Source organism: Cupressus sempervirens, chromosome 1 (genome assembly GCF_028749045.1).
Source record: "Cupressus sempervirens isolate cs-2001-9-10 chromosome 1, ASM2874904v1, whole genome shotgun sequence".
NCBI classification, from domain to species: Eukaryota; Viridiplantae; Streptophyta; class Pinopsida; order Cupressales; family Cupressaceae; genus Cupressus; species Cupressus sempervirens.
This window is the reverse complement of record NC_143118.1, coordinates 163,154,814-163,178,215: the sequence shown is the minus strand read 5'-3', so window position 1 is coordinate 163,178,215 and position 23,402 is coordinate 163,154,814. Positions and strand designations below refer to the sequence as shown.

The following is a 23,402-nucleotide window of genomic DNA, read 5'->3' as shown; positions in this document are numbered from 1 at the left end:
GTCCTAGGACCCCAAGGGACATATGTCATCGTTTAATAGGTCAAAGGTTGTCATAAGTCACCCTATGACCCCCTTTGACCCATATGAATGATTCAAATATGTCCCTAGGGGTCCCAAGACCCCAAGGGATATATGTCATCATTTAATGGGTCAAAGTCCCATATGAACGATTCGAATATGATCCTAGGGCTCCTAGGACCCCTAGGGACATATGTCATCCTTTAATGGGTCAAAGGGGGTCATAGGTCACCCTATGACCCCCTCTAACCGTATGAACGATTCGAATATGTCCCTAGGGATCTTAGGACCCCTAGGGACATATGTCATCATTTAATGGGTCAAAGGGGGTCATAGGTCACCCTGTGACCCCCTTTGACCCATATTACCCCTTCGAATATGTCCCTAGGGTCGTAGGACCCCTAGGCACATATGTCATCATTTAATGGGTCAAAGGGGGTCATAGGAGGGGGTCATAGGTCACCCTATGACCCCCTTTGACCCATATTACCCATTGAAATATGTCAGTAGGGGTCCAAGGACCCCTAGAGACATATGATTAGCAGTTACAGTAGGGTTCTTCATGCAAAGATAGATAGTTCCTTGGGACAGGTTCTTCAGTCAATTGAGCAGGTTTCAAAGACATCACTTATCCATGAGATTATTTCCACAGACAGCGAAAGCATCTCATTTGTACCTTTGGCATTATTTTGCAGTCTTGGATCAACTTCTTCATTGGAGTAGTCACTATTTTGTGTTCTTCTTTGGGGGGGGGGGGGAGAGCCTATCCTATCTCTCTTCCTCTTCTCATTATTCTCTTATGTATATATTGGATGTTTGTCGTAATGGGGGGGTCTTGATTACTCCATCCATCCATGCATCCCTATTCATCTCCCTTTTTGGGGGAGGGTTTTTCCCATGAGGTTTTCCCTCTTTCCTTGCTTTATGAGAGATTGCATATCATTATGTACATGGGTACCTAACATGGCCTAGTAGCCGAGACCCATTTTGCATTGCATCCTAGTTTTCGTAAGCTTAAGGGCATTCTCCTAAGTTGCACTTAAGGGAGGTTGTTGGTGTAAATAAGTATTAACTTATTACACTTACTTAGGTTTACTTAGGTTAATGCATTATTTAATTATTTTACATTATTTTATTATTTATTTTAGGTGAGACACTTAGGAGTTTGTGTACTCTCATGAGTTACAGAACTCTAATTATGCACATGTTGTCTACACCACTGATTTGTGTGCTACACCATTGTAGGCTTATCCTTACATCATCACATTTAATTTCATACTTAATGGAGGATAACCCATATCTGGTGGACATGTGCCTAGTTGTATGACTTATCATGTTACTAACTTTTATACATTCTAGAAGCTCTCCAAAGGCCTTTATATAAAGGCACTCCTAGTGTACTCTCAAGATGGCATATTCAATGAATATCATCATTCTGATCATACTCTATTTATTTTGGTCTATTGTGTGCTTGTGTTGAGTTCTTTAGTTCTTGGTTGAATTCTGGCCTAAGCCAAATTCTTACAATGTAGCAAAGGTTGAGTTTGTGGCTACAAAACTAACTCTTGGGTGTATTCAAACCATATATATATATATATATATATAACTCTCTTTAAATACTCAAGTCATTGTGCATATAAGGTCCATCATTTCTATGATAGCTATATGCAAGATTCGAATATCTTCATCAAATGTAAGGATTCTTTAGTCACCAATCTAAGCATACATGCATGCTTTGCCTTTACCTTGTTATGTAAATAACATTTAGGTTAAAATTGCATCAATATGGAAATGACCATTAGCTAGTCTAAGTTAATATGCATTCACTTGTAATATTTCAATGGATTAACATATATATATATATATGAAAGTCTACTTTCCTTTTGAATTTATAGTGAAATCATAAGATCTTATATGACTTTATTCCTCATAGAATTTTTCTTACATATTATGGTTTTTAGGTCTACATTTAAAAAAAAAGTTAAGTGTCACTTTTAGATCAAATCCTTCTTTCATTATTATGATTCATTTATATATTCTTTTTCTAAAACTTAGTGTGAGTATTCACACTTCCTATCTTTTAAAAACCTTAACCACCAATATATATATATATATATATATAAGCTGCATTTTACACCAATTTAATATCTAATTTAGACTGATTTTTAATCTATAAAAAATTGTATCTCATTTCCATGCCAGTTTCTAAGCCTATAAGGGTTTTAGGAATTCACAACATATTTTGTGAACCATAATCCACATACCATTGAATATAGTTGCATTGCTTTAACATCACAAGTTATTATAGTCCTCTATCCTTGGCATGTTTACATGCTTCTTGAGATGCAATCATTATATCCTTAATTCATTTATGAACTTATATTATGTAAAATCAAGATAACTTTCCCGTAGATTTATAACATCACCATGTATGCTCATTTTCTTCTTCTAGGGATTTGACCATTTTTTCTTTTCTATTGTACATTCTTTATTTATTAATTTATTTTTATTAAGATAGTTCAATAAAAAAGAGAGAAGTGCATGTATTAGATGGGAATTAGTAGAAGTATAATACAAGGCTGACCAACATATTACTTAGATATATCAGAAACTTTAAACAAATATTTTTAGTTGATGATTGATCTTCTTTTAAGTTTTGCTTCTTTTGATTGCTTTCAGACAACTTGTTATAATCTTGGTTCCACTCAGACTCATTATGCCAATTATAAGTGTAATCCCATCCATCTAAAGTGTTCCATCCATCAGAAACCTTTCTCTCATTATTGGTAGGATCAATGTTGTCGACAACATATACATTGTTGGTAATGTTTTGTGTTGAAGGATTAAGCACGTGTTGGAGTTATGAAGGTGTAAGTGTCTTGCACTTGTTCAACATCCATAGTCATGAAGCTCTGGATATCCTTCTTGAAAATGATCATAGGCCCTTGTCTAAGAAGCTCCATGAATCTTTCTTAATTAGGGACTTCAATCATGGCTATAGCTTGATAGAAAATGTAAAAATATGTGAGTTTGAAGTTAAACTTGGTAAGGTCCTGGTTGATGTCTTGGAAAATATCCTTATTCATTTTTTCCAAATGATCCACATGATTTTAGAATTCAACACAAACCAAAATCTATTCAAATCAACATCAAAATTAGGAACAAATCCTACAAGGATTTCATGCCAAGAGAGACCATTCTTGTAATCCTGAGTAATAGGATGACCAAAAAACATTGATCACAACTTTTTAGTTAACAAGCCATTAAAGAAAATATGCTCAAAATTTTTAGGAAATTTGCACATAGAATAAATAAGGGAGTGCCAAAGTAAATCAAAGATAAAGTGTCATCTAGTGTTCTCCCAATTAAAACCCCCAACATAATTAATTATTGTAATAATTTCTTCATTATGCTTAAGCATATTGTGAATTTGGTTATAAGAACAAGTATTCAAACTATTGTCATCAACCCATTAACCTACTCCAACCATTTATGAGATTTCAAAATTTTACTAGGATTTAAATTATGCATTGCTTTGGAGATGAGAGTGAATGTCTTCTTCTAAGAATTTGGAATGTTATATTTAGTATTGATTTCATTCGAAGACCCCAAATTCTTGTCATCCACCATGTCTTGAATAACATATATACCTGAATTATGCCATCTTTTTGCATAACAACATTGAGCTAATGCAAGAGACTTATTTTTAAGATAAATGCCCCACCAAATGGATCTTTCTAGAACAACATAAAATGGGTTCTTACTAACAAAAAATCTATTGCAAATCAAGGATCTAACATGACACCCTAAATAGTTTAATATCAAAGTTCCCCAAAACAATATCGAGCAGAGGAGTGTTGTGTCAATCCTTACCCTTTTAGTGGAAGACATGTTAATATTGTTTCTTATAAGAATCTTCCAAGGTTCATTCCCATTTAGGGCCTTCATGATCTATTTGGAAGAAAGTGGTAAGCCTTGCATTTAAGATTTTTAAGACCTAAATGCCCAATGTTTTTAGGAGAGCAACAACAATCCACATTAACATGGTTTCTCTTCTTGTTGCTTGTACCATCAAATTAAGGAAATCCCTCAAAAATTTCTCCAACTTATTATTTTGGTAGTTAGCTAAAATCCATGTTGATGCATAATAAACAACATGGGAGGATAAAACCTTTTGAACAATTTTTTCCCTCCTTGCAATGGAAAGCATGTAAGGTTTCCACTTGATATGTTTTCTTGCAATCTTTTTAAAGGTATAGTTCCACATTTCCTTAGTTCAAGGATTTAAAGAAAAAGGGATTCCCAAATATCTCACAATATCATTAGGAGCTTTCCACTACCACCCATTATTAATAAGCCAATCCAAAGAAAAATTTAACCATCCCAAAATAGTTGATTTCATAAGTAGATATTAGCTATAGAAGCTAAGAAAAATAATTAAATTATGTCAATAATGTTATCAATGTTTTCCTCATTCATTTAGACAAAGATGATTGTGTTATCAACACACTATTCAATTGGGAGGTCTTCCATGTTTGGTAAGATGATAACTTTGAGAGGAGTGCCAATCTAAGTGTTTTTAAGAATATAAGACTTGTAAAGCATCAAAAATAATTAGCAATAGAGTAGGTGCCAAAGGGAAGCCTTGTCTGATAGATCTACCAAGAGGTATAAGGTCTAAAAGAAAACCATTGACTTCAATGATAGTACTATAATCCTTGAAAATAATTTTGACCCAATCATAGAAATAGGGTGGGAAACCAAAGGCCTTCAAAATTTCAATCACAAATTCCCATTCAATTTTTTCATAGACCTTTTCAAAATCAAGTAAGATCATATAGTGATATTGCTATCAAGATTTAACTGTGTGATTTTGAGTTAAACTCATTGACCCATGTTTCATCACTAGTGATTCAACATTAATCCATCTCTCATGAGAATAAATGGAACATTAGCACTCATTGGATCTAGGTGATGCTCACAGGGGTGAAGAATTGAGACTTCCCAAGAAGTCACCCATCCTAGTACTACTCCAGCTTGAGCGCACTTAGCTATGGAGTTTTCTCCATGGTTAAACCCAAAGCTTGCAATCCCATTTATAAAACCTCCACCAAGTGTTGTGCCTTATGAATCATTCATTAGAAAGCCCCTTAAGCTCATCAATTGATAAGTAGAATATAATTTCCACAGCAAGTCAAATTGTGATATTGCTATTAGGATTTAATTGTGTGATTTTGAGTCAGACTCATTGACCCATGTTTCATGAGTAGCGATTCAAAATGAATCCATGTCTCATGTGAATAAATGGAACATTTAGCACTCATTATATCTAGGTGATGCTCATAGGGCTGAAGCACTGGGACTTCCCATGAGGAGACCCATCTTAGTACTACTCGAGCCTTAGCGTGCCTAACTACAGAGTTTCCTCCATGGTTAAACCCAAAGCTTGTAACCCCATTTGCAAAACCTTTGCCAAGTGTTGTGTTGTATGAGCCATTCATTAGAAAGCCCCTTAAGCTCATCAATTGATAAGTAGGAGATAATTTCCACAAGAAGTCAAATTGTGATATTGCTATTAGGATTTAACTATCAAAGATCATATAGATAGATTCACCATCCATCTTTTCCCAATGCATTGCCTCCTAGCTAGTCAAGAGGATATACAATCAATGCTAAAGGGAGAAGTACATGCTAAGTAAGTAGGAAAATTGAGTCATCATTAAGACAAAGTTCATATTGAAGAAGTATGATTGTTGTTTGTTCCCAAATGCTCTAAGATGATCGGTGATTACTTGGATACCATTCTATGGTGCAATGACCACTGATTTTGCTTTCCAAAATCAATGTAATTTACTTTCATCCAAAAGATATCAATTAGAACATGAGGAGAAATGATATTTGGAAAATCATAGAAACATTGAATAGATGCAATACTATATATAATTCATAACATATTGATGTTGAAGAAATAAGAAATAAATCAAATTTTGTCAGATTTATTGAGTCTAGATGGCACCAGATATTTTTATAGACAGAGAAAATATAATGCCTTTACATACTGAGGTTACATCTATAATTAAATTTCAAATATAGTGATTATATAAGATTCAAATAATTTATATTTCATTAAATGTCACAAAAAAATTGCTTTATTGAATCAATAATTCAAACAATGAAGAAGAACTAGGTAACACTTATATCGAATCATACATAGAGCACCTTGCAGAACTAGACTTGTTATCACTCATTGAAATAGTCCAAATGTACACATTCTTTAAAAATTGAAAGAAGGGTCAATGGAAAAAGAGAAAAGCCAATGCAATCATCAATATCTACACCCTCTTCAAGATTATTCTAGATGAAACTAATGAAAAATTTGAAACATTTTGTTGGAATGAACTCTTACTATACAAAACCTTTCGACATATTCCTATAGACATTGGCATTACAAAGAACAAATAATTTCAAATTGGAAAATGATACATACCAATAATTACTCTCCTTGGCATGTAAAGAGAATTGAAAACACACCAACAAATGAAGAAAATAACAGTACTGACATTGATGAGCTTGAAATTGACTAAAAGATAGACCTATATGAATGGGAGTTACTATCCCAAATGGCTGCCTCCAAAAACTTTACAATCAACGAGCTTGATCTCCTAGCAAAATTAGACATTGATATTAATCACCAATGGAATAAAAACAACATTTCCCATGAACTAAATGAATCAACAACAAAATTTATTCTTACAAGAAAATTACAAACAAATGGAAACTTTTTCCATTCAAAAAATTTGCAACCAAATTACCAACTAGCCCCCAAACAACAATTAGCTTTAGATATCATCACTAAACATCACACAAATCCATTCCCCAATAAGCCACTACACATGATTATCCAAGGAACATCAGGAACTATAAAAACATACCTTATTGATTACATTACAAAAACCATAAACATTACAAAAAAAAAAATGACAAGAAACCATTGCTTGCTCTAGCACCTATAGAAGTTGCTACTTATAACAGTCAAGCATCAACAATCCACATATTCCTCTGAATTCCAATTAAAGAAATACATCCCTTAAAAGGCCAATCATTAACAAACCTTCAAGAAGACTTCAAACATATTAAATACATTCTTATAGATGAAATGAGTTTATTAGGACCACAACTTCTTATCAAAATTGATAGTCGCATTCGTGAGGTTTTTACACATTAAAAATAAGAACCTTTTGCTAGGCTTTCTATCATCCTCATTGGTGAGTTAGGCCAGCTACCACTAGTTCTAAATAAGCCAATATATGCCTCAAATTCTACAGCAATCATGTTATGGAAAACATTGACTATTGTAATTTCATTGGACACGATCTTTTGACAACAAGGAAAAAGTCAATCCCAACAACACTTTTTGAAAATCCTACAAAATATTTGAAATGCAAACCCACTACAAGATGATTGGGATACCCTCATGACTTTAAAAAATAACTCTTTAAGTTCCAAACAATGAGAAGATTTTGATAAAGCTACACATCTATTTGCAACTAATGAATTCATGAAACTACATAATAAAAAAATGCTAAAAGAGTTGAATCACCCAATAGCAAGTTTAGTTTTTCTAGAGTTGCTATACAAAGATCAAATGAACACAATGAAGATGATCAACTTCAGCAAGAGGTCCTACTATGCATTGTTCAACATATCGTGTTAACGAAAAATTTATGGGTACAAGTTGGACTTGTAAATGGATCATTTGGAAAAATAACATCAATCATCTATGATACAAATTCAAACCCTTCAGATCTGCCAAAATATGTTGTTGTTAATTTTAAAAATTATATTGGACCAACTCGGGATACACATAACTGAAACAATGTACCCATTACTCTAATTACCCAAGGAAACCGTACACAACTACCACTAGCTATGGCTTGGGCCATTACAATACAAAAAACCTAGGAACTCATATTAGAAAAGGCTACAATAGACATTGGAAAAGAGAAAGAGAGGGATTGACATCTAGATAGCAATATCGAGAGTGAAATCTATTGACGGGCTTTAGATTCAACCATCATTCTCTTTTGAACGATACTGTAAAATACAAAATAATTTTTACACAATTGCCAAGAAGAAGGAAGGAGCATGTCTACAACTATTGTCACCACTTCAACAAACAACATCGCCTACAACATGGAAACATTAACCAACAAAGATAACAACAAAATCTTATATCCATCATTTTAAATAATTCTCAAGAAAAAAAATTCAAACTATTATAGAATGTCCGTTACATATTGTAGAATGCCAACTATTATAAAGAAAACACACCATGCAATGCCAACTATTATAAAGAAAATTGATTGTGAATATCATTTAATCATCTTCTATCCTTCTAAGAAATCTACAGTAATAGATTTCAGTACATAAATATTTTGTTTCATATGGTAAATTATGCTTTAGACATAATGCATTCTTCTCTGAGATTTACAATCGTGGATTTTGGCACAAAGGTAGTAGTTCATTTAATATATTTCTGTGTAACATATTTGTTCTATCCCTCTAAGAAATTAAGTGATTGCAAGGGCATTGGAGGGAAGCGAGTCATTCATTTGGGTGATGAGAGAGGAAGGGGGGGATCTGTTACAGCATCTGTCTCTATGTTTCAATTCTAACTACATCTGAATTGCACATCCTCATCTTCCTCATCTTGAATCTACTCATTGACTCCTTCTTGTTCTCAAGTCTTCTGGCAAGGATTTTATACGACAGTAAGGCTAGGTAAGCTTCATAATTGAACAACAGGGGATGGTTTTTACATGATTTGGGGAATACAAATACTTGTGTGTGGGGGCTCATTATTATAGGTTGGTGTTCTTGGTCGTCAATGTTATCTATCTATTGGGATTTGACCTTGATGTTCTGCTCGCATTTTAAATGAGAAATTTGAGGCCATGGAGTTTATGTTAGAAAAGAGACACTGATTTGTAGCATTGTTTTTAATATATTGATTTTGAAATCTCCATTTTAAGGATTTTAAATCTTAAGATGGATTTAATATGGGATTTAATGTCAATGTGTGTGATTGATTATCAAATGTGGGAGTAGTGTATTTTGTTTAATTAACTTCTAAAATATACTATAAATTATTTATATTTTTACTTTATTAAAAGTAGAACACAATATGAATTATATCTATTTTATAGTTATGTCAAACTATTCTAAATATCCTTTGCATATGCCTCATCATGAGGTTTGAACATCCTTTTCATACTTGTCATCTGGAGGTGAAATGGTGAGAATGGTTGGAGAGATATATGGAGAGGATGGTGGGATTCAAAATTTGTTAAGTTGTATTCTATTAAATTTTAATATGTTTATGAATTGGATCTGGCATGGATATTTGAAGAGTTTTTCTGGTCAGTAAGATTAAAATATAAATAGTTGCACTCGACTTTCAAAATTCAATACTTTGGATGCATTTGATTTTTTCCCAACTGATCCTAAATATCCTCCCTCATCTTTAATATAGAATGGATATTTGAAGAAATAAGTCCTTATATATATTGACTTCCCTATATATATTAGAGAATATATAAGCTCAAGTATGACCTTTTCTCTATTTCAAATTTGTATATAAGTTTGCAAGCTCCTCAAGTTGTGGCCTTGGATCCATATTATTTGAAGCAAAAAATCTATTGTTTCCCTTTTCTTGTCAACATTTATTGTATACTGGACGTTTTGATGTACGAAACACTTTCATTCGTAAATAGCATTCCTAACAAATATAACACATATGTGGCATTCTCAAGCTATCCAATTGTTGTTGAAACTTCATTTGGAATCTTTTAGAAATTATGCTCAAGAAATGTAGTTGGGTTTTGTATATTTTCTCTATTGCCTTGTCCACCTAAATTTATCTTGTCTTGGCTTGTAGGAACAGTGTCTATTGTTCTTGAATTTTCATTTTTGTGAGTCATTTCCACAAATGCCTCAAGAAATGTACCAAAAATCTTGATTTGCGTGCCAAAATTAAGAAAATCATTGCCTTGGGAAATGTGCCAAAAATCTTGATTTTTGAAATAAAAATCTCAATTTATGTACAAAAATTTGAAAATTATTGCTTCGGGAAATGTGCATTTTTTTTTTGAAAATCACTACCTTGGGAAACATGTCAAATTTGGGAGCAATTTTTTTTCCCACAGTTTCCAAATGTGCCAAAATTTGACAAATTTTATATGAAAATACGGGTTTTTTGTTGGACTGAGATCAATAGTGATGTCTGTTTGGGTTCAAAGTGCACCGAAAATCAATGATCCCCCAAATTCAATACAAAATAACTCTAAAAAATGAAATCTCTGAAAGAAAAAACAAAGATCTGAAAGCCAAGCCAAACTTCTCAGAAACAAGACAGGGGCATGAAGATCTAGATCTTTGATACCATATTTAAGTTGATGAAAGCTCAACCCCATAGCTACCAAGAATCACATGCATGCAAACACCTATCACAGAAAGAGGAGAAAATCTATTGATGCTTGAATTCACAGATCCATAGAAGAGCAAACATTCTTGATGAGCAAAAAAACAAATTGCTATTATCAAAAGTGAATTGGTTAATAATTACAAAGAGAGATTGTCTTGATAAAGGAGATCCAAACTCTAAAAAGGTCTAACGTAGGTTGTATAATAATAATAAATAAAAGAATTAATTATTATATGCCAAAACTTTAGGTTAAGTAGACTAGAGTTAATTAGAAAATATCTAATTACTCTAACAACAACATCACAAGTTTCAGCACTACTGACATATTTTTTTGTTAACTTTTGCATAGCCTCCTACCAAAATGATTGGAAATTCTTTTTCTCCAATAAAATACTACGAGTACTGTTGACATTATCAGTGCTACATATACATTTTACCATAATTATTTTTCAGTTTGTTAATTCTTTTATCCATGAATTTAAACTTAGAAATTAACCCCTCTAGCAATCTCTTGGTTCCAACATAACATTGAATCATCTCAAACAAAGTTCACATCCATATACACCCTCAATAAAGAATAATTATACATATATGCATCTTACTAATTACATATCTCTTTTTCATTAAAGCTTACTTCAAATTAAGTGTATATTATTAGAAAAGTGCAATTTCAAAGTTTATCTTATGTTGGCTTTGATTCTTTATTTTAAGAAAACATTGTACTAGATAATAAGTTCTTCTTTCAACTTCTCAAAGCGAAATTTCAACTTCTCACTCTGTATTCATAGCTATGATAGCATATTAATTGCTCCTAATTTAAAATACATAATTAAAATTCCTATCAATACTAAATATCATGGTTGTATTATTCTATAGTTGTAAGTCAATGCAGACTTTGTTGCACTATGCATTAGGATATTCTTTCCAAAATATCTCTTGCACATACGCAACTGTTTGTTAGTAATTTTATTAAAGAAGAGAGCATGAAAAATCACCAACTATTCTCTCGTCCTAAGAAAGAAGAGTGTCGGTTGCTGAATGGCCTAAACCCAAAAATAAAAATAAAGAAGCAGCAGCAGCTTTTGCGAGCAAAACAATCAAAACGGTTAGAATTCAAAAGAAAAAGTAGGTGCCGCATATTAAAAACAAAATCATCTGACATGCTACATTGTGAATTTGGAGGAAATTTGTGCTCAACTCTTTGGAATGTTTAGGGACAAAATGTGAGTATCCGGGAAGAAACACCACATTCCATGTGAATGAGGGGTCAACGGACTACTGGTTTTCCGTTCTGATCGAGTATGAAGATGGCGATGGTGATGTGGGAGACGTACATCTGAAAGAGGTATACATTCCACATTCCATATCTTTCAATCTTTCTACATTCATTGTGTATACTAAACATTGATCAATCAAGATTCACAACAGAAAAAGCTACTCAAAATTATGAAGGATGTTGGTCTTAGTATGATCTCATATGCTTCATCTGAGCTTCGCCCACTGAATTCGTTGGTTTTGTGGATGTATGGAAAGTGCAGGCGGGGTCAGGGAGTTGGATGGAGATGAGGCATTTGTGGGGAGCGAACTGGTGTTTGTTAAGAGGGCCATTGAAGGCACCATTCTCACTGCGAGTAACATCTCTTTCCTCCAACAGAACACGCTCTGCCACACAACTGGTTTCCCACCGCCACGTACAAATCACGCCTCAACTTTGACTAGGGAAAAACACTTCGAGTTGGTTTCCGTGTAAACGAGGAATCCACACTTACAGAGGGAGTTTGTTTGTTAGTTTGGTAGTTAAGATTGGAGTGTGAAAGAAAGAGAGAGTCGCTCGGTGGCAGCTCCATCAAGGCTGCTGTGCATCAGGAGTAGGTTATGCTTTGCTTATGTTATGTTGGGGTCATCCAAGTTAAATAGTATATAATATGTTGGGGTCATGAATGAAAAAATAAAGAAATGGAACATAAGAAATAATCCCAACAATAAGAAAAACTTCATTAGCAACTAATTGCGCCGCAACTCTCGAACCAACGCCACTTTCAAAAGCACGCGTCAAATCTTCCCCACAATGTTTTCATTTCCCACTTTTCCGCCAAATTTGTGATGTTTAATGAAGAACCAATCTTTTCCCTCAAGTCCAATACAACAGCAGAATGTGTTAAGATTTCAATTTAATTTCTCTCAATCTAATTAATCATCCGATTAGATTTTTCTCAGTTGCTAATTAATCCTTCGAAAACAGCAGTACTGAAAAAGAAGTTGTGGATTTTTCATTAATGGCAGCAGTACTGAAAAGGAAGTTGTGGATTTTTCATTAATGACAGCAGTAGAAAAAGAAACTTTCCATTGTTGTGATCAAGAGAGGCAACTTACCATTGCTATGAAACGGTCATTTATAGAAGATGTACGTTTCAAATTAAGAACAAATCTTTTCTGTAGCATCGCATCCCAAAAAAAAGATCAGGAAATACCTTGTGCAAATTTCAAAACAGGGGAATGGCATTCGCTAAGGAGATAATGAGAAGAGTTGTCAATCTGGTTTGCCATTTTATGAAAGAATTTGTCATCAAATGCTTTAACTATGCCTTCAAAAAACAAACTTTTGAACAAGTTGAGGAAGAAAACAATTTGCAAAATGCAGAGCAAGAACAGAGGTAAAAGGAAAGGAGAGATTATGCCACCCCTCTTCCTATCAAATTAGCTAAAAAATACATGGCGGCACGGCGGAATTTGGTAAAGAACCCAACAGAGTCTCGAATTACAGATGAGCCTAAGGTCAGAATCCGTATTTGCCCAAAAAAAAGGATTTACCATTTTTTCTTATGATCTTTTCTCTTTGATTTTGGTTTTCAAGATATTATGTTGTTTATTAACAGGATACTATTTTTGAAAAGAAGAAACCAACACAGTCTCTAATTGCAGATGAACAAAAGGTAAGAATCTGTTTTCCACCAAACAAAAATTATCGAGTTTTTTATGGTTCACTTTGATTTGGGTTTTCAAGATTAACTTTTGTTTATTAACGTGATATAATTTTAGAAGAAGAGTAGCTGATTTTTCACAGATCCCATGAGGGGGAGGAATCGACAAAGGGCCAACTTTTATATCTCATTGGGTAATGCTAATTTTATTTCATTTGATTCAACAAGTTAAAATAGTTAAACTTTGTTGATTCAATCTAATGAATTCGTTATCATTACATGCAGCTAAATCTAGATCTAAATCAGCAGCTCATTTCCAATTGCTACGCCAATCAATTCATAAATTGGAGCGATTGGAGTGGCAGCAGTCACTTTCGAAGAAAAGTGTCAAGCTACATCAAATTTCCTGTGTATACAATTACAGAGACATGTTAAAAGGCTATTCTCCGTGAAATGTTGAACAGTTTTGAGTTTTAAAATAGTTATAAATTGTACGGTACGACGGCCAAGTCCATTGAGGTCTACTGTCATGCATAACCTAGGAAACCCCCAAATTCCACATGTCATGCATAATCTTTTTTTGGTGCTAATATTTACGCCTCCATTCGATTCGATTCGAGTCGCAGATTTGATATTTTAATTGTTGACTGGAATCATTTGCTCTGAAAAGACTCTCTACAGCTCCACGATGTCGGGCAAATATTTGACAGGGCATCTTAAAACTCCACCAACTGCGGTCTAATTATACAAATGATAATATTTTCCTTTGTGATTTTGGAATCCACCGTCAACTACGTTTGTATCATGTTTAAGATTGATATAGCATAATTTTTTGTTTTGACAGTATAGAATTTTAATTGATATTTCGAATCATGTTCCTAATGATCAATTAAAAATATACAATTAAAATCAAAATCATCGTAAATATAGTGTGTGAACTGTAAAAAGTAATGATGCCTGCAACTATGATTAGGAATATCAAACAACATACACTGTTAGCTGCCTCTGCTTAGTTCCAAGAATCTGTTCTTTGTCAGAATCGAATGAAAATATATTCTATTTACATTAGATATTAGTAATTTTGGTGGCGCACCGTACGGTGTGGCTATAAATATCCCTCACTTGGACAAATCTGTGTTCATTTTATTTACATTGTTATTTCAGATCTAGCGTGCAATGAACTCAATACCAAGAAATGTGGTTCATACTTACAGTAGAATTCTCTGTATGTCAAAACAGATTTGTCCAAACATTGCTTGACTAAATTGCTTGGGTTCTAATTTTATTTGCAGAATTCAATTCCTTAAAATTTGACATATGCTGAATTTATCAGCAAATGACGGTATACTTTGTATCTTAAAACACATTACCCTAAAATTGCGTGATTAATATTATTTACCGAGCTCACTATTTATTATGCAATGAATTCAACGACAATGACGGCAAAATTCTTTGTAATTTAAAAGAGATTTCGCATTCAATAGAATCACAATATGGTATCAGGGCAATGCTCTGAGTGCTAAATCGGAGCGTAGAAACAAAAAAAAAAATAGTAAAATTTGTGCTTTAAAAAGACATGCATCAAAACAGCTTAAAAAATCCAGATCCAAAATGCCTTGCGTTGAACAAAGCCATTGATAATCACGCTAGAGCAAAGCAAATAATTCCCTAAAAAACAGATTATATTATTAATATGCAAACCCCTAACGCAGAGCTTGGAAAAATGCCTTTATTTGACGAACGGCGAAACAAAGAAATCTTTCAAATTCCGGCCTAGAATGGCCATCAAAATAGTCAGATCACAGAAAAGAAAAAGATTAGAAGCGATCGATCATCTCCATATTCATCTGCGGAACAGATCAACGGTAAAAGCAGAGTAAAAGGAGAGTAAAAGATGCAAAGAAGGCAGCTGGTAAAGAGGAAGGCAGGGCCATGGAAGCTGCACCAGTAAGCATTGATGGAGCTGAAGCAGGCGCCTCTGCCGCATTCACTGTCATTACGCTCATCATCATCATCATTGCCATTGCCAATGCTACAGCGAATGCGAACATCTTTACTCCTGCCATTTACTGAACCGAAAAGCCCAAATCTCCAGAGAATACGGATATTTATACAATCCGCCGCGTATAACGGGCACCCAACACGCATCGTTGCCGGCTAATTAAAAATAAAAATAGCGAATTAAATATTTGCGGTTGCCGGCTAATTAAAAATAAAAATAGCAAATTAAATAATTTCGGTGATGTAGACCCATACTAATTTGTGTGTGGCTCTGTTAACGAGACAGCAATTGCAAGGGAGAAAATTAAAACAGAACATATGTGTTTTACAACAAGAGACGCAAGTCATAGTTCTTGCCTAAGCATATAATTGTAAAGAACCAGCTAGACTAACTTTGCCACATAAACTTCAACCGGAAAATGCGGAAGAAACTATTCACAAAAAGTGGAAAAGACACACTATTCGTTACAAAAGATAAATAATGCATCATTACAAGTGATCATCATAAATCCTTTTACATACATTCATGTCGTGACATACATCATCTCTGTTTAGATCTTCCAGCTTACAGCATTTCAATAGTTACATAAAAATTACAATTTGCTGATCGACATAATAGTTACAAGTTACCCTTTTTGAAAGAGCATCAAATTACAGGTGAATTTTAATGAGTTACAATGTTATAAATAAGTACATCTCAAATGATGAGCTGGGCAATCAAACTGAGATGACTTTCCAAATAAATAAGTACATCTCAAATGACGAGCTGAGCAATCAAACTGAGATGACTTTTCAAGTAAATAAGAACATCTCAAATGACGAGCTGGGCAATCAAACTGAGATGACTTTTCAATGAGCTCTCCAATGGTTCCAGTCTCCAAAAGCTGTAGGACGTCTCCCACCTGCTTCCTGAGACGGAAGTGTGGCCCAAGCGCTTTAACCTCGCCAACCACGGAGTGAAGTACTCCCCCGGGACTCTTCCTGACACGAAGAGTTCCCCGACCCTGGCACGAGAAGCCTAGCTTCCCGGAACAAGATGGGTTGGATGTATCTGGTGCGACCGTGTAACATTTCTACATTGCCACCATGTGCCTAGTAGTCTAAACACGAATGTAGCTGGGAAATAATAAATAACTACATATCTACACATATGCAGTAAATGAATACCAAATAGGCATAACCATGTGTCACATATGCAATATTTGGAAATATAAAATGGCTTGGCCAAGCACTTTCAATCCAGATTTACCTGTAAAAGAAACAAAAACAGAATGCAACCATTCTACAGCACTGGTAGATAGAGAAACTAAACATGAAGATATCCACCTATATGTCTCATGAATCGCTACATTACACCCGACATGAGGGGATATACTTAGTAATGCTACCAACAAGATTACATATAATCAAAGTTATCGCTCAATATTAGCCAATCATAATACTACTGGAAATGCTATGGTTACATGGTTTAATCAAAAGTGCCAAATCATCAAAAATACTGCATTCATGTAAGATTTGGAACAACATTTCCAAGCGCATTGATTAAGGAAATAGAATTTAGTAGGCTCAGACTGATGTAAGTTGGTTGATGTTTTACATAAAACTCCAGTTGCTCATAGACCAAGGTTAGTCTAAACTGTAATGCGGAGAGTAAGGTTCAGAGGTTATAGAGATTTCAACTTATCACTTATCCTAAAAGCGGTAATAATCTGAGAATAACTAACAGGCTACAAACACGCATTCACTGTTATAAGAATAATCCTCTAGCTTTCCAATTGCGTTGAACCTCAGTAATGCAGCCAAATAAAGGAAGTTCAGCATATTAAAATAAAACATAACCAGCTATGTGGATATAGAGGAGACCCTGCAGAGTTGCAGACAACACGACTTCTTCATTCAAAGATTAATACCTCCAGTCTATTAAGTAACAACAGTAAGACTGTAACAGTACAGTTATGTTTAGGGAGTACTAACCTTTTCCAGTCAAATAATAACGTACTCACAACAAATGTAAAATGTGTCTACTTCTAATATTACAGTTCTAGTATAATGTTTTTGGAAGGTACAACAAACATCAGAGGTCAATCCATTTAACAAGGACTTCCATAATTAAGGAAAAGAGCTGATCTAACAGTATCACATAGTGTAGTTGGTTATCACGTCAACCTAACATATTGAAAGTTTTCGGTTTAGTCTGGGAGGCACCATCATACTATTGTGGTCTGATCTAATACATAAAAGAAACACACACATGAAAGGAATAAGCAGCGGCAAAATTTCTTTAAGGTATTTTGGTTGTTTTTCTTAGTTTCGTTGCCATTGTTATGATTCAAATGGTTGCTCCAAACCCCAATTTTAGTTTTTCATTTACTGGTATAGTTGTAAGAAATGCTTAAAACCCTCTTTTCTTTTAAATCAAAAAAAACTATGACACTAAAGACTGCGTTTTGAGAAGATCATCAAGAAATGCGAAAAACAAAGTTTATGATTACACGTTTTCATACATTAAGCAGTTCATTTCATATGATACACCCGCAAATTGAAAGACGTGGGCAAGGAAGACATAAGGAAGAACCTGAACAGTTTATGCTGGTCTGAAACGTTGCTTCCAGCTTTATGCTCTTACAGTCTGGTTCTTGACTGTTGCCTTGACTTCGTGGCCTCCAATCTACCACTCCCGACCTCCTTCTCCGTCCCTTGCGTTTTGCCCTGTGTTGCCTTGTCGTTTTCCCCAAAAGAAAACCTATATTTACACATTCTTTTCCCCCATTCGATGGTAACTGACCTAACTGTCCCTTGCGTGTTTGTTTTATGGGATCATCTCAACACATTTGTTATTAAAATTTGATTTTCACAAGGAAAATCATATATATATAAAGTCACTTTTGTTATAAAAAAAGATAGTAAAGAACGCTCCTAAAGAGTCTTAATTTTTTCCACAATATATCCAATTAACATTAGATCAAACTCTTCCGTCATTAGATTTATATTCACCTAATTCAAAATCTCTTATTTAAATATAATGTTATTTCCACATTCATTCTAATTTCTAAAAATTAACATAGTAATACACAGTAACAGTATTCTAACATCATATAAATCCTAGGTGAAGTGTGTGTGGTCGCATGGTCATCCGACACATCCCCTTCCAGGAGGCTAACCTTCTCTACCTCGACCACACTTTCGTCATAACAATCCCTGCATCCACTCAAACACTCATAACCATAACAAGAAGTCAGTATCAATCATTATTAACAACTGGTTTGCATCATCATTTAAGAATAACATTAACTGAATCGGAACTATAACCATCACATCATGATTACATCAAATAACATCATCATTGAATGTAATATTTCATACGTATCCATCATCATAATTCATTTGAATTAGTAATTTTAAAACATTAACTTTCATTTAGCTTTTAACTAAGTCTTAATTTTGACCAAGTCGACATAGCCACATAAGCAAGAAAGAAAAGGTTCTAGGGTGAGATGTGACAATAATGGTTGTAGAGGTGTAGATGAGTGAGAATCTAAATTAACATTATGAATGCATTAATTTTTGCATAGAAATGCACTTGTGATTTGATAGGATTGCTCATATTTTATAGTCAAAATAAAATCATGGTTATAGTAAAAAATAAATAAATATTATATTTTAATTAATGAAACTACGAATTTAATTTTTATATTAAAACTCACATTTCTATAAGAAAAAATGAAATGTATTAAAATATAAAAATATTTTATAAGTAAAACTAATTGTTTAATTTTACACAATTAGAGAAGGTTTACTATTTAATATTTTGTATTTCCAAATTTTTCATAAAATTAAGTAATTTTTAGTTATGAAATAATATCTATATAATTTAATATGTACATTTGTAAATAATAAATAGATGTAATACATATAAATTTGATGTTGATGAATAAATATGATGTAATAAATAAAAAATAAAAAATAACTTTTTAATTTTAATACATAGTTTATAAAAACTTAATAATAACTTATATATCTTTTAAAATTGAATTATTTCTATTTTGTGCTTATTTCTTTACTATTTTTTTATCTAAAATATAATTATTAATTTAATATTAAAATATATATTTAAGTTTTAAATGTATTTAAACTAAATGATAAATTGTTTAAATAAAAAATATTAATAATAATAAATAATATAATTTAAAAATTGTAACACTTATCAATTATACATATTACAAACACTATTATAAAATATAATTAAAAAATAATATTGTTTAATTTATTTTTATAAAAGTAAAATAATAGTAAGAATTTAACTACTTTTATTAAAAAAGCAAAGTTTAAAAAAATTAGAAATTCAAATATAAAGATATAACATATTGAAATTATATTAAAAAGATATATTTATTAGTTATATATATATATAGAAGTATAATTTGAACTTATGTATTATATGAAGTTTTAGGAACAAGTTATATCAAATAGTCAAAAATAAACATCAATGTAAAACTAATAATAAATATATTTAAAATAAGAAACTAAAAATATATAATAAATTGTGATAATTAATATTGATTAGACATGTTGTGTGAGGTGGAAGATAAAATGATTGAAAAAAAAAATCTTATCAACTTGTCACAAATTTGGAAAAGATAATTTTTTTTTTATATATTATAAATCATGGGATCAAAAAGGTACATCAAAAAGGAGGGAGGCAGAGCCTCAACCAACTAGTCAAAAAAAATAGCAAAAGAAACAGTCCACCAAGAGGGACTGCTAACCAAAATACAAATACATCAGAGTAATACAAGGAGAAAGGTGAGCCAAAGTCATAGCAAATGGAAAGCTACGGGATAGCATCTTCAAACTTATTGATCCAGGATGTCCAACCGAGGGGTCCCTCCATCCATATGGCTTTTTTCTGATTCAACAGCTGGTGAAAGATGTGGAGATTATCCACAGAGGGGTTCTTGTTGTTCTTGATCTCTTGCATGAGTTTGGCAAGGGCTTCATCAAACACCACCCGATTGTCGAATAATCCACTGATAATGAACATACCTCCATCATTATTAGCTCCTATAGGAATACTAATGGAATCGTTAGGTGCTAAAAAATAATTATGGAATCATTGGCTGCTGAAAAATATATATACATATATTTTATAAATAGTCTTTTTTTATTAATAAATAATCATCTCACGAAATTTCACACGACCATAGCCGGAATCAAACACTATTCATCAAAAAAAGACATAAAAAACAACCTCAAGTGGCCAAAGCAATGCCTGTTGAGGGTGGTGGTTCATTACAATCATGAAAACCCTAATCATCTTTGGAATTGGGGGGTAGGTTGGGGACAATCCAACCATCATTAGCAATAGTAGCAACAGGATCAGTGAAAGCCTCTGCATCTTTGAGCTCTGGTTGTGGAGGAGAAATCACCAGATCTAAGTGAGGCCATTTCCTAGAAAGCGCCCGCCAAGCACTAGGAGGAGGATCCGGGGACCAACCAAAACCACCATGGGGCGGGGAAGTTGAGTGATGCCTCCATCCACCATTGCCACTACTGGGAGAGCGATGGTGGGAAGTCTAGGAGCGCGAGGTGTGTGATTGACGACCTGAGGAATGGTGCCGCAGACGGTAGCTACGAAGCATCGAGGTATCCGTTGAAGCATCAAGGGGAACTTTGGCAATAGTGCAAGGGGCATTACCCCAGTGGTTCAGTAGCTCTTGTAGGTGAGCCACCTCCAAGGCCACTTTGTTAGCTTGAACTTGAATTTGTATAGTTACATTATTACAAATGCACGCTTTAGTGTACATAGCAATATTAATATCAAGAAAATTATGAGTGAAAAGAACAACATTCCTATCTTTCCACAGTGTGAACAAAATCTCCATCCTGAAGGTATGCCAAATCTGAGTGAATTTTTGAGGGATTTTGAGGGAATCACCCAATATAACCATGTGCCAAGAAAAGGGTTCAAGCTTGAACAACTTGAAGAAGTCATGAATCCAATGCCAATAATTTTGAGCATGCCTACAAAACCAAAAAATATGCATGAAAGAATCTGGTTGTCCACAAAAAGGGCATCTAGGATTTGAATCTCCAATATGCTTGAGCTGAGGCCCAAGGGGAAGACCTTGAAAGGGCAGACACCAAGCAAAATGGGCAATATTGGGCTCTGTAATAGCACTCCAAATAGTGTCAAAATGTTTTCTCCATTGAGAAAGAGAGGATTGCAAATGCCATCTCTGATTGAGTGTATCCACCATCGGCAGTTGGGGAGAAAGCCATCTATAACGTAGACTTGGCTTGTAATTTGAAAAAGGAGTGGCAAGATACCACTTCCAATGATGCCACCAAGGTCTAATAGACTGAATTCCCACTTTATGAATTAAGAGAATTGGAATTGAGCTGAGCAATAAGTCAAAAGTTGGACGATTTGAATAGATAAGGCGGTATTGGGCTTGCATATCTTCCCAAGATTTGAAACTCATGGAAACTCTAGAGAAAAGATCTTTGGGTTCTAATGTCTCGTTTGAAAAAATGCAAAGCACTAGCACCTTGAGGCTTGGCAAGGGAGTACCCTGAATGGTAAACAAGGGAGACCACTAAATGTTTTGATGATTCAAGGAGAGAACATTGTGAAACTCATCACCAGACCGACGAAGCCAAGGCTTGATTGTTTCCCAAGCCTTCCATATGCTCTTGATAAAAAAAGAGCCTTGTATGATCACTAGCTTATGCATGATGAGAAGAGTGTGGAAACCAATCCGTTTCCAAGCAGGCTTGTTGACAGGAAAGCTAGAAGAGATGTAATGCCGAACCAAAATCTTCCAAGCTTCATCTCCAGTGATGGCATGAATAATGGATTTGGCGCAAAGAGCAAGGCCTTGTTTCTATGTGGAAAGTAGACCACGGCCACCAGATTCTTTTGGGAGACAACAAAATTCCCAAGAAACTCTGTGAAAGCCATGATGATCGAAACCAGAAGCCCAGACAAAATCCCTAAGCAGTCTTTCCAATTTATGGTAGGAGGCTTTAGAGGGAGCCCAACAAGAAGAATAATAGACATGAGTGGCCGCAAGAACTTTCGAACAAATCTAGAATTTTCTCACAAGGGAGAGTAGTTTCGTAAGCCAATAATCAAGCTTCTTGGTGATCTTGGCAAGCACAACATTCCATAGTTCAACAGTTGAATCCTAAAAAGAGAAAGGAATGCCAAGAAAGCAAAAAATCTCCCTGTGAGTGACCCATTTCCATTCAAACTAGCTAAGCCAGGGTGGAGTTGGCAAGAATGACTATCGGTAATAGAGCATTTTATGACAGTGAATAGTAGATCTAGAGGCTTAACAAAAAGTGTCCAGAAAAATTAAGGCATTTTTTATGTTTTCTTCATCCTCCAAAAGAGTGAGGAAGGAATCATTAGCGAAATGACCATTGACCAATTGGGAGGATGATTTTGGCAAGGAAATGCCACAAACTAGTCCAGAGGACACAAAGTGAGCTAGCAAATAGCCAAATCCTTCAGCAGCAAGAACATAAAGAGCTAGTGCCAGAGGACAACCTTGCTTGATGGAACGAAAAAGACCAAAAGCCTCAAATTCAGAATTATTGATGGTAATGCAAGCATTAGCATTGCCAAAGAGCATTTCCACAAACTATAGGAAATTGAGATCAAAACCAAGAGCTTGGAGCATAGCCAAGATGAAAGGCCATTCAATGCAATCATATGCTTTAGCAAAATCAATCTTCTTGAAAATAGTCGTCTGTTTGGACTTTCTAGCCCACTCCATTCCCTCCCAAACAACAATAATGTTGTTAAGAATATATCTAGACTTAATAAAGCCAATTTTCTCAAGGTGCATAATTAAAGGCAACAGGTGCTAGATTTTGAGAGAAATTTCCTTGGCAATAATCTTATAAGACACGTTTAGAAGGGTAATGGGCCTCTAGTTGCAAATATCCTCAAGATTTCTAGTTTTAGGTATGAA

General features: G+C 34.0%; 1 protein-coding gene and 1 pseudogene across 2 annotated transcripts; one reads left to right on the top strand and one right to left on the bottom strand.

Moving 5' to 3' along the window:
* Positions 1–11,484: 11,484 nt before the first annotated feature.
* Positions 11,485–12,427, top strand: LOC149576657 (expansin-B1 pseudogene; annotated as a pseudogene). Its single transcript, XR_016354479.1, has 3 exons — positions 11,485–11,606; positions 11,684–11,846; positions 12,040–12,427. The product of XR_016354479.1 is annotated as an expansin-B1 pseudogene (transcript).
* A 2,659-nt stretch (positions 12,428–15,086) lies between these two features.
* Positions 15,087–15,566, bottom strand: LOC149576656 (uncharacterized). Its single transcript, XM_089817965.1, has one exon. It carries the CDS (start codon positions 15,486–15,488, stop codon positions 15,282–15,284), a length of 207 nt encoding a protein of 68 aa, XP_089674091.1. The 5' UTR covers positions 15,489–15,566; the 3' UTR covers positions 15,087–15,281.
* Positions 15,567–23,402: the final 7,836 nt, after the last annotated feature.